Below are 11857 nucleotides of genomic sequence, written 5' to 3'. Positions count from 1 at the left end.
AGAAATTGTCTCGGTAATGAGTTTTAAATGACGTAAAATCAATATCGAATAATTCATTTCATTCTTACACCTCTACCGGCTCGTTTGAACCTTCAGATTACAATAATGATAATTCCTTTGTACCCGACTCAAGACTTTCGTTAAGTCCCACCGCACATGGATCTTACATCATTTATAAAATTCCTTGTGACTATGGGTGGAAATGGGTTCTAATTGCTTATAGCTTCTGCTTCTGCTTATAGGTTTTGACTATAGCTTCTGTTTTGCTTATGGTTTCTGCTTATAGGTTTTGCTTATTGCCTCTGTTTTTATTTTTAGCTTTTTAATAGCTTATAGCTTCTGCTTCTACTTATTGGTTTTGCTTATAGCTTCTAATAGTTTATAGCTTTTGTTTTTGCTTGTAGCTTCTGTTTTTTTGCCTATAACGTCTGCTTTTGCTTACAGCTTCTGCTTCTACTTATAGTTCTGTATTTGCTTATTGTCTCTTCATGCTTATTGTCTCTTCTTGCTTATAGTTTCTTCTTGTAGCGTCTAATTGTTTACACTTTCTGCTTCTGTTTGTGGGGTTTCCTTATAGCTTCTACTTCTGTTTGTAGATTTTGCTTATAGTTTCTGCTTCTGCTTTTGCTTATGGTTTCTGCATATTGGTTTTGCTTATATATAGCTTCTAATTTTTTATTGCTGCTTCTGCTAATAGATTTTGCTACTCGCATCCATGGAGGTTGACTGGTCTAAACTCCCAACTGAACTCCTGAATCTAATATCACAACGAATCTACCACGAAGTCGATCTCATTCGATTTCGATCAGTTTGTTCGACACGGCGCTCTTCCTCAATCCCCAATCATCATCAAATTTTACCCTTCAAGTTCTCACTCCTCAAATTACCAGTTCTTACTGACCCGAACGGCATTGATACCATCAACAACAACACATCATTTTGGTACCTCTCCAAACAAAATATATTCATCATCAAAACACGCGTAGCAAAACCAAATACTTTCACCCACTCCCCCAATATTGGAAATTTAATAGCGGTTTTGTGCTGGATTACAACAAATTACATGTTTTCCATTTAGGAAGCGCCTGCTACGCCTTGGACTATGACTTAACAGTAAACAAGCAACTCTGCAGTGGTGAATACATGTGCATGAAAAGGTTGTTGCTGCTACGTGCCATGGAAAAAAGCCTCTCATTGTTGGCGCGTTAGCCTCTCCCCCATATTCGGTACTTTTGAAATTCGGAGATGAGAACTGGAAGGTGATCCCCAACATGTCAGCGAATTTTGGAGACATATGCCTTTTTAAAGGGCGGCCTTACGCAGTTGACAAAATTGGTAAGACGATTATGGTTGGACCAGACTCGAGTGTCCAGTTAGTGGCTGAGCCTTTGGTTGGTGGTGGAAATGTGAAATTCTTAGTGGAGAGCGAGGGGGATTTGTTGTTAGCGGATGTTTATGATTGTCTTTTTACTGATCTTTATAATCTCAATCATAATGATCGTGTAAGGATTGATTTGTTTAAGCTTAATGAGAAGGAGAAGAAGTGGGTGAAGTTGACGAGTTTCGGGGATAGGGTTTTGTTCTTGGGGTTGGGGTCAGTGGTGAATGCAAGCTTCTAAATAATGTTATGAAATTAACATCTAAAGCACTAAAACTTTTTTCAGAATTACTACAATTTAATCCTTCACAACATAAGTTCATGACTCCCTTAATCTCTCCTTTATCTGTGGTGTATAATATACCTTCCTAAAGCTGCATGATTATGTTGCTCTGAATTGATGTTTAGGCTGATTGTGTATAATTTTTGTTTCATGTCTTTGGTTTACTTGATATTATATCTCCATATAAGGAATTGATTGAAAAATAGAAAATTGATTGACATTGATATACAATAAATTGATTGAAGAATTTTCACAGTTTCATTGAAATCTGAAGCTGAGTCAAACACATACAATCCAATCATCATCTTATGGTTTGGTTTTGTTCACGCTCAAACATTAACATCTAGAGCCCTCTCTTCTTTGTCTTGCATTTGGCGAGTTAACCTTCTTGTTCTTGATGAGTTTCTTATTTATCATGGCGGGACGTAGAGTGCCGCCATACTAAAGTAAAGGTATTGTAGCCCTTGTCTTTAACCATTATTATTGAATTGTGACAATCTTTGTTTATTTGTTTTTGAGCTGGGGATTCGAGCCATATTGTACTCGAGGCGGCGCCTCATATTCGATAGAATTGGGCGACTTTACTAAAGTCCCCCAGCGACAATTTTATAAATGTTTTGAGGATGATCTCTCATTGACGTATTGTCTCGATTTCTCAATTCGTGTATTGCCTCTGGGGGATAATATCATCCAGCCCCTGAAGCATGAAACCCAAGGGTTAAAATGCTTAAGTGAAGGCACATGTCTTCTTTTTTCTAACATCTTCTATTTCTAATGATTAATATGGTTGATTGTATATATTTCCTTTACATTGCAGAATTTTGTTCGGGTGTTCCTTATAAAATGACGTTTAGAACATGGCTCATATATAACGATAGTTGCTCGATAGAACCCTGAAAATTGTTCATTTTGCTGGGGGAAAAATATCAATCAGAAGCAATGACCTGAGCAGATTTTACACAAAAATAATCGATCGAGAGTTACGACCTGACCATGAACAAAACTGAGGAACCTAATGATCTGAATAACAATCTATAAAACAAACAACAATTATTGTATTGAAGTATAATGTTAAATTTGCTATACATTAACCGACTTCCATAATATCAAAATTTACATCTTTTACATCTAGTTAAGTCATATTCCAACCAAAAGTTGTATAACATTTATTAAGAGTAATCTTAGTGACTATCATATTACCAAAACTATAATTTATCAAAAAAAAAATATTACCAAAACTATGGTAAAAAAAATCGAGTGATTGAACTCAAGAGATCATGTAGGGTCTTGATAAAAAAAAATTGTATTTATATCATTGATTTCTTTTAAAAAAAAAAATATTAACAAGTGTTTCAAACATTTTTAAAAACTTTAAATCATAAAATTTTGTGTAGTTAATTAATTGAAAATTAAAATATTATACTTTTGAAAAGAATAATTTTTTATCTTAAAATAGTGTGCCTCGAAAACGTTCTGGTGAGCTTAATTCAATTGGTAATAAGCACAATATATGTAGGGCCGGGGTTCGAACCCTAGACACTCAAAAATATGCAAGATTGTATTTTTTCAACTCTTTTCAATTTTTAGCAATTGCAATAATAAGTTTTTTTTTTTTTGTTGACAAAAACAAAATGATATTCATTCATTCAAATCGAGAGATTATATCATTCAACACCGCTGAAAATGCAAAGGAACATATTCACAACATCCAAGTTAATAATAGCATATAACGCCATAATGCCTACAAAAATATATGATAAAATTAAAGTGACCGGAATATCTATGGCCTCCGGATCTACAAGGTTGACGCTCAAATCTTTGATTGAATAATGAGTCTTCAAAATGAATCAGATTGAATAATTGATCTAAGTGTTGTGGTGGTTTGTTGTTCGTCTTGTATGGAAAATCAAACAACTCCGTACAAGACGACGAACAACAAACCACCACACTTAAATGATGAAATCACAGGGAAAAAACCTCGTGAAAATCACTTATAGAGAGAAAAAAATGAAGAAAAGTGATGGTAAAGAATTGACCAAAACCATCCTCCATCGAAAATCTAGAAGAGAAAACCAGGGAGAGAACTAGAATCCTTTTATTTCTATTGACCAAATTATGATATCTCTTCTCTCCCATCGTTGCCTCATTAACAAGCCAATAATTTTGTCCCTCAATGCTTAAACCCCAAATCGTTTTCCTCTATCTCCGGTGCCGGCGAACCTCTTCCAGCAGCCCTTCTGTTTGTGCGATTCATACTCCGGCGAGTTTCGTTAACTCCTTCATCGTGTGAGGTAGCTCGTGTCTTTTCCTTATATTTCCGCTTCTGCTTATAACTTCTAATTGCTTATAGCTTTTAATTGTTTATAACTTCTGATTTGCTTATATGTTTTAATTGTTTATAGCTTCTGCTTATAGGTTGTGCTTATAACTTTTGTTTCTGTTTATATGTTCTAAACACTTCTCGGATTAGGCGTGTCGACACCGACACATATAATTACACTGAATTATGTGATTTTTTTCAAATTATCAGGGGTGTCGGCGTATTAGTGTCCGATGTCCGTGTCCGTATCCGTGCTTCATATTCTGCTTATTGATTTTGGTTATTGCTTCTGCTTATAGTTCTGGTGTTGCCTGTTTATCACTTATAGTTTCTGTTTGAAAAAAATAAATATTTTAAAAAAATAAATATCACTTTTGTCATTTTTTTCGTGTTTGTTTAGGAATTAAAAAAAAAAACATTTTTGACTCTAAAATGTAAAACTATTAGGATTAGTTTTTCCCAAAATATATATTTTTCAAAAACAAGGAAGTAACTCAAGAACAGGTTAAAAACAATTTTTATTGACAGTAAACAAACAGAAATAACCAGATTTTTTTTTTAATTTCTAATTTTTTTTAATACAAAATCTATTTTTTTAAAGTTGAAACAAATGCACCTTATATCCTATGCTTATAGGTTTTGCTTACAGTTTATAACATCTGTTTTTGCTTATATATTTTGTTTATAGGTTTTACTAATAGCTTTTGCTTCTGTTTATAGATTCTGCCACTAGCATCCATGGCGACGGTTGATTGGTCTAAACTCCCAACGGAGCTTCTCAATCTGATATCGCAACGAATCTACGAAGAAGTCGATCTCATTCACTTCCGATCAGTTTGTTCAACCTGGCGCTCTTCCTCCGTCCCAAAGCATCATCACAAATTTCGCTTCCAGTTCCCACTCCTTAAATTTCCATTCAACGCTGATTTTATCAACAAGAACAGGTCATTTTGTTACATCACCAAACAAAATATCTTCCTCATCAAACCACCACAACAAGAACAAACCCTAACCCTACGCCCTTTGTTGATAAGAATTTGTCAAAACGCACGTGGCAAATCCAAATTATACCACCCACTCTTACAAAATGGCTATAAATTTCCGCACACTTTCATGCTCGATTTCAACAAATTATCCATCCTCCATTTGGGAAGCAACTTCTTCATGATAGACTTTGACTTCACATTCAACGATAAACTCTACAACCCCGACGATTACATGTACCCTAAAAAGGTCGTTGTTGTTACGTGCCATGGGAAAAAACCTCTCATTGTTGGCACATTAACCTCTCCCCCACAGCCGTTACTTATGAAATGTGGTGATGAGAAATGGAATGTGATACCTGACATGTCAACGAAATTCGGAGACATCTGCCTCTTTAAAGGGCAATCTTACGCAGTCGACAAAATTGGTAAGACGGTTGTGGTTGGACCGGATTCAAGTGTCCAATTAGTGGCTGAACCTTTGATTGGCGGCGGGGACATGAAATTCTTAGTGGAGAGCGAGGGGGATTTGTTGTTAGCGGATGTTTATAATTGTCTTTTTACTGATCTTTGTAATCCCGATCATAATGATTGTGTAAGGATTGATTTGTTTAAGCTTAATGAGAAGGAGAAGAAGTGGGTGAAGTTGACGAGTTTAGGAGATAGGGTTTTGTTCTTGGGGTTGGGGTTGGTATGTTCGTTTTCTGCTTGTGCTTCAGATTTGTGTGTTGCCAAAGGGAATTCTGTCATCTTTAATAATTATATCTTTGAATCACATAGGCCACTTGAATCTGAATGTAAGGAATATGTTTTGGACTTGGATCTAGGTCGGCATTCGCTTTTGTCCGATTATCCTGAATATTCCAACTTGTTCTGGCCACCTCCAGAGTGGATCCGACCTCGTTACGATGTAAGTTATCTTGCATCAAAAGGTTTCTACTTTCCAAACGTGACTATGATATAGTTTTATTATGATTAATTTAGTTGTTAGACCAGAATAAACTTTTCAGTTGTTAGACCAGAATAAACTTTCCAACTAGTTACAGAACAAGAAAAATAGAAATGTAATTTAACTGACTGAGATTTTCTAACTAATATGTTCTTTGTAAATAAGTATCTTCACAAGCTCTTCATTTATCCATCTTCTAGATAAGTGAATGCAATTATATGATAAGATGTATATATGACAATATGCTGTTCCTGACATTTTCATGCAAGTGAGAAACTAGTCCCTTTGTTGCAATGAGTCACGGACTAAATTGGGCCTCTTCTAAAAATATCAGCACTAACTTGGGTATTACTTTTTGTCAGGGACTGAATTGGGTAGGAGCGGACGGCTTTTTCACATGTGAATATAACGTTATAACTCCAGAATGCAGTAGGTTGAAGAAAATTAGAGGCTTTTTCAACCATTAGAGGCTTTGATGTGCAGCCAAAATTGGTTCCGAACAGAAATGCAAGGTAGTATATTTAATGTTAAATTCATCTTCTTCTTTTTTATCATTTTTACTTTTATAACCATACTTATAATTTAGCTATTTTTTTCTTAGGTTATTCAAAGATAATGGCTTCTTTTGAATGTGTTGATGAGGATATTGATGATGATGAGGTATATTATTATTGTTGACTACTTTCATGTTTTTAAAGTATTTTTGTGAAGTAGTTATGCTTATGACAGAAAAAGATATGACTATATGTTTACTTGTTGTAGGAAATGAGTCAAACATAATTGTGGAAGGGTGATGGAGGAGAAGATCTTATAAGGAAAAGTTGGAAGCAGAGACATGATTTTTTGTTGTGAATGAATGCCTTCCTATTTTGAATTTAAATGTAACTTATATTAAGTAATGTGACTTGTCCACTTTTGTGGTTTTGCTACTAGATTATGACTTAATTCTCTTTTGCTACTAGTAATGTGACTGTATTAAGTAATGCAACTTTTTCTATTAATTCTCTTTGTTTTCTTTTGATATTTTATTAGATCCGTTTAGCATGGAGTATGTATGCATGTTTGTATGTGTTTAGCTATTTTTCATTATCTTGACCAAGAAAGGAACTGTACAGTGCTTTAATTTGGAAGGAAAATAAAAACGTTGGGATCCGCGGGGATGGGAAAATATTCCCCCGGGACGGGGACGGGAAACAGATTCACCGGTGGGGTGGGGATCGAGGAAGTATCCCCTCGCCCCCGATCCGCCCCATTGACATCCCTAATCCCTATATCACTAGCTTTCAATTGTAATGGAATGTGGAATTAATATTTTTCCTTTATGAATTATTGGTCTCGTTCTTCGCTGTCAGGTTTCTCTAATTCTAATTATAGTTATCACAAAGATACTGCAACTATTGTGCATTTTCTCTAATTTTAGAAGCATAAATTATATATATGATGATGCATGTTTTCTCTTTTTTTTTCTTCTCCTGGTAACTCTAAATAATACATAAAATTTCCTACTTATGTAAAAATGCATTTTCTAGCTGCTGTGTATTATTGTGTGTGTTATCATATGAGTAGAGTTGAACTGTAAGTACAACACGACTTCAAAATGAAATGCAAAATACACTTTGGCTTGGTCATCGCACTTTTGGTTCCGTATTTTATCATTCACGAAAATAGTTCATTTTTTAAATTCGAACTTTTTGGTCTTCAAGTATCACCCTTGTTCTTTCAAAAAAAAGTATCACCCTTGTTGTAATTTTTGGTATCAACCTAGACTTTTTGTCCCAAAAGTGGTGATGTGACAATTTTTTTGGTCCTTCAAAAATGCATTTATCCTTCTGTTACTCTCTTCGTCCTTGATTCTTCTTTGTTTAAAATTCTCATACTCAAGAGATTTAGAAATTAGGATTCAGAACTTCTTTTCATACTTTATTTTTGCCAAATCCTCATGCTTAATGTCATGTCACTTAAAAACTTGTCACAACCACCACATTTTTGGCCAAAAATTGGGATTGTAACCAAAATTGCAAAGAGTGTGTCACTTAAAAAAACTATCTTCGTGAATGTGATAAAATAGTGAGATATTTCCCTAAAAAAAAAGAGTGAGATAAAAATATGATTAGGGCTTATATTTTTAGACTATGATTACGTTCCAAAGAGTATTGTTTTTATTGCGCTTCCAAAATGAGATGTTTTGTGTTGTCATGCTCAAATTAGTAAATAGAACAGATTGATTTCTCCAAAAGTTATAATTAAATTGTTTTGTTTAGAGATGATGATTGATGTGCCAATTTTTTTTGTTCATACATGATGTCTATTGTGCCAAAATTTGTTTTTTTTACTCTTTTTTATGTTTGTTACGTGTTGATGTTTTGTTGGGAAAGAAACTTATAGCACAAAGAATGATATGAAGATTCTCTTTTTAACACTCTTTTCAATATTTACACTCTCTAACATTTACCTTTTTTTTTTTTGATCAAGAAGAAACGATAAAAAACAAAACCAAATTACAATCTTAAGCGAGCAACTCCAAGAGCATCATTCAGAAGGAAATGATGCAGTTGAGGAGGGCAAACAATCCAATACTTTAGAGCATCCGAAGAAGAAGCACCATGCTTAGCAAGTCAATCCGCACACTCGTTGCCTTGACGGAGGGTATGATGAAAATTAACAATCCAATCTCGATGTTGCAGTTGGACAATCTGACTAATCAGAGGAGCATGAGGATGATGAGATTGGACATCCGACATGATTAAATCAAGAGCCATCCTAGAATCTGACTCAAGAATAATGTTCATGTAGCCCGCACCATACGCAATACGAAGGCCATGAAAAATGACATACAATTCGGCCGCCAAGCAAGAAGTAATACCACAAAATCCAAAAAAACCCAGCAACCAATCACCATTATTGTTTCTAATAAGACCTCCAAAACCTGATCTTTCAGGATTAGAAAGAGAACTACCGTCAACATTAACTTTGATAATATTATCCAAATGAGGAATCCATTTAACCTGTCTAATGGGCTTCTGAATGACATCATTAGAAAGGTGCGCCACCACATCTGAATGAAGAGAATAAATATGGCTAAGACAAACCCAATTTACCCAATCATTTCCATTGAAAACCTTATGATTTCGTGCTTTCCATAAGACCTAACATGTAATAACGAAGATATTACCATTAGGAGCAAGGGCATAATGTTTGAACCACCAATTGAAATCCTGAGAATTGAAATTTGTATCTTTGTTGAAAAACAAGGCATCGCAGATCGCCAAAGAGAGAGGGCAATCTCTAAAAGTGTGAAGAAGTAGTGACTCAATACTAGCTCCACATCAGTGGCAGAGCCAGAAAAAAATGTCAGGGTGGGCCACTAAAATTAACTATTAAAAAATTGTTTAAAGTCTCGCAAATTAGACCTATAATTGAATTATTTAAATTTTCGGGTGGGCCACTACACCAATTTGTGGGAATTTGGATCAACCGAAACCTAAAACCGACATAAAATTGTATAAAATCTCGCAAAATAGACCTATAATTGAATTATTTAAATTTTCGGGTGGGCCACTACATCACTTTGCAGGAATTTGGATCAACCAAAACATAAAACTGACACAAAATTGCATAAAATCTCGCAAAATAGACCTATAATCATTAATTTTTTAATTTTTCCCATGAAGGGCTCCGCCACTGCTCCACATCTCTTGCATGATGAATCTGAGGTTAAATGTCTATCAGCCCGAAATGCATTCGTTGGAAGGTTACCATGCATAGCCAACCAAATAAAATGCTTCAGATTCTCTGGGAGGTGGAGCTTCCAAATCCATTGCCATGTTTTCGGCTGAGTCTGATCTGCAAAAGAAAGAGAGTTTGAAGTCAACCAATGATAACCAATCTTAACAGAGTACATAACTATTGGGGAATGAGTCCAAATCTTGATGTCTTGGGAAGACTCGTCGATGAAGATACTTTGAATTTGGAGTTGAATATTGAGAGGTACCTGAGTTGTGAGATGAGAGAAATTCCAGCGGCCGTGCTGGTAAATGTCCCTCAGTCTCAAATTAGTTTTACTAATGTGGACATAAGGTACAAGATTACAAAGATAATCATCCTCTAACCATTTGTCATACAAAAGAGAAACCTCTCCTCTTCCAATTCTAGTCTTGAAACCGGATTTCAAAACTTCAACTGTCTTGGTAATAGCCTTCCAAACACAAGAAGAACCCTGATAATTTGTCACCTCTAAAACAGAGATGCCATGAAGATATTTAGAAGAAGGAAGGTTGACCTAAAGCTTATCAGGATTATGGATCAACTCCCAAACATGTTTGCCTAGAATAGATATATTTGAAGCACAAGCTTTCCGAATTCCAAGACCCCCTCTAGACTTAGGTTGTGTAATCATCTTCCAATTCACCCAATGACTATGCTTCCTTCCCCAAATAAATTGTCTAATAGAAGCATCTATTTGGTTACACACCCCTTCAACAATCCATGAATTCTGCATAGAGTAGGTAGGAAGAGCAGAGACCACAGATTGGGCCTATGTCACCCTCCCTGCTCGGCTAAGGAGTTTTGTCTTCCAACCATCCAATCTTCTATTGACTTGATCCATTGATATAAGTAAAGTCAGTATTTTTTATCCTACCGGATAACATAGGGAAACCAAGGTACTTGCCTAATTGAGTATAATGAGTAAAATGAACGATAGAAGAAAATTTATTCACTTTGTCTCTGGAGATATTAGCAGAAGACATGAATCTAGATTTCTGAATATTAACTTTCAACCCAGAAGCATGACAAAAACTCTCACACCTCTTTCACTATTCTAGCTTGAGTAAACAAAAGACAGTCATCTACAAAAAAATAAATGAGAGATAGTTGGACCATTATTGGAGATTTTGATCGGATGCTATTCATTAGATTGAACCTTCTCCTGAATTAACATAGAAAGTTTTTCCATGCAAAGGAAAAAAAGATAAGGAGAGATAGGATCCCCTTGCCTTAAGCCTCTTTGAGGAATAAAACTCTCTAGTTTTTCGTTGTTCCACTTCAAAGATAAAGTAGAAGAGGTTATACAGTTCATAATAAGCTTTTTCAAAGTCAATTTTGAACAAAAGATAACCTTTTTTCCCTTTCTTTTTATTTATGCTATGAACTATTTCGTGTGCGATAATAACATTATCAGTCGTGCCTCGTTTAGGAATAAAACTACTTTGAAAAGGGCTGATAAGACTATTTAAATGAGGTCTAATCCTCCCCACTAGCACCTTAGAAATAATTTTAAGCATAACATTGCAAAGGCTAATAGGCCTAAAATCTTTCAAAGACATAGGATCATCAATTTTAGGAATAGGAACAATAATAGTCTCAGTCAATTTTGGATCGATGGTACCTGATTGAAAAGCAGTGGAAACCAAGTTATGAACTTCTGAGGAAACGATATTCCAAAATGTTTTGAAGAAAATAGGTTGGAACCCATCTGGACCAGGAGCCTTATAAGAATTCATTGAGAAAAGAGCAGACTTGACCTCTTCAAGACTTGGGTTCAGGCAAAGAGAGTCGTAAAGATCAATACTAATATGAGGAAAGTGAGAAAAGTGGAGGCTTGCAGGACTGGTTGATCCTCCCTCTTGAAATAAACTCCTAAAGTAAGATAAAGCTTCCCTTCTTAAAGAATCTTCATTAGTGCACCAAATACCATCAATATTCAAGCCAACCACCTTATTTCTCCTTCGGCGAATGACGATTTGGACATGAAATATTTTTGTATTCTTATTTCCAAATTTAACCCAATTCTCTCTCGACTTTTGATACCACAACATATCCTCTTGAGCCAAGACTTGTTATACTCATTTTTCAAATGTCTTTTAAAATTGATAAGATCAGAAGACTGACAATAATCAAGTTGTTGATGCACTCCTTTAATCCTAACCTCCAATTGTCTTTTATT

General features: G+C 35.1%; 1 protein-coding gene across 1 annotated transcript; it reads left to right on the top strand.

Moving 5' to 3' along the window:
• Positions 1–3679: 3679 nt before the first annotated feature.
• Positions 3680–6914, top strand: LOC11417498 (F-box protein SKIP23). The gene is made up of 5 exons (XM_039827213.1): positions 3680–3952; positions 4702–5874; positions 6276–6425; positions 6515–6573; positions 6676–6914. The coding sequence occupies exons 2-3, from the start codon at positions 4720–4722 to the stop codon at positions 6378–6380; spliced, it is 1260 nt and encodes a 419-aa protein (XP_039683147.1). The 5' UTR covers positions 3680–3952; positions 4702–4719; the 3' UTR covers positions 6381–6425; positions 6515–6573; positions 6676–6914.
• The last annotated feature ends 4943 nt before the right edge of the window (positions 6915–11857 follow it).

Source organism: Medicago truncatula, chromosome 6 (assembly GCF_003473485.1).
Source record: "Medicago truncatula cultivar Jemalong A17 chromosome 6, MtrunA17r5.0-ANR, whole genome shotgun sequence".
Lineage (NCBI taxonomy): Eukaryota > Viridiplantae > Streptophyta > Magnoliopsida > Fabales > Fabaceae > Medicago > Medicago truncatula.
This window is presented reverse-complemented; position numbering and strand designations above follow the sequence as displayed.

Bases quoted from the DNA above. Each gene is read 5' to 3' on its own strand.
- LOC11417498 (XM_039827213.1), top strand. From the start codon at position 4,720: ATGGCGACGGTTGATTGGTCTAAACTCCCAACGGAGCTTCTCAATCTG. The intron at 5,875-6,275 runs GTAAGTTATCTT...ACTTTTTGTCAG, and splicing joins GGATCCGACCTCGTTACGAT to GGACTGAATTGGGTAGGAGC.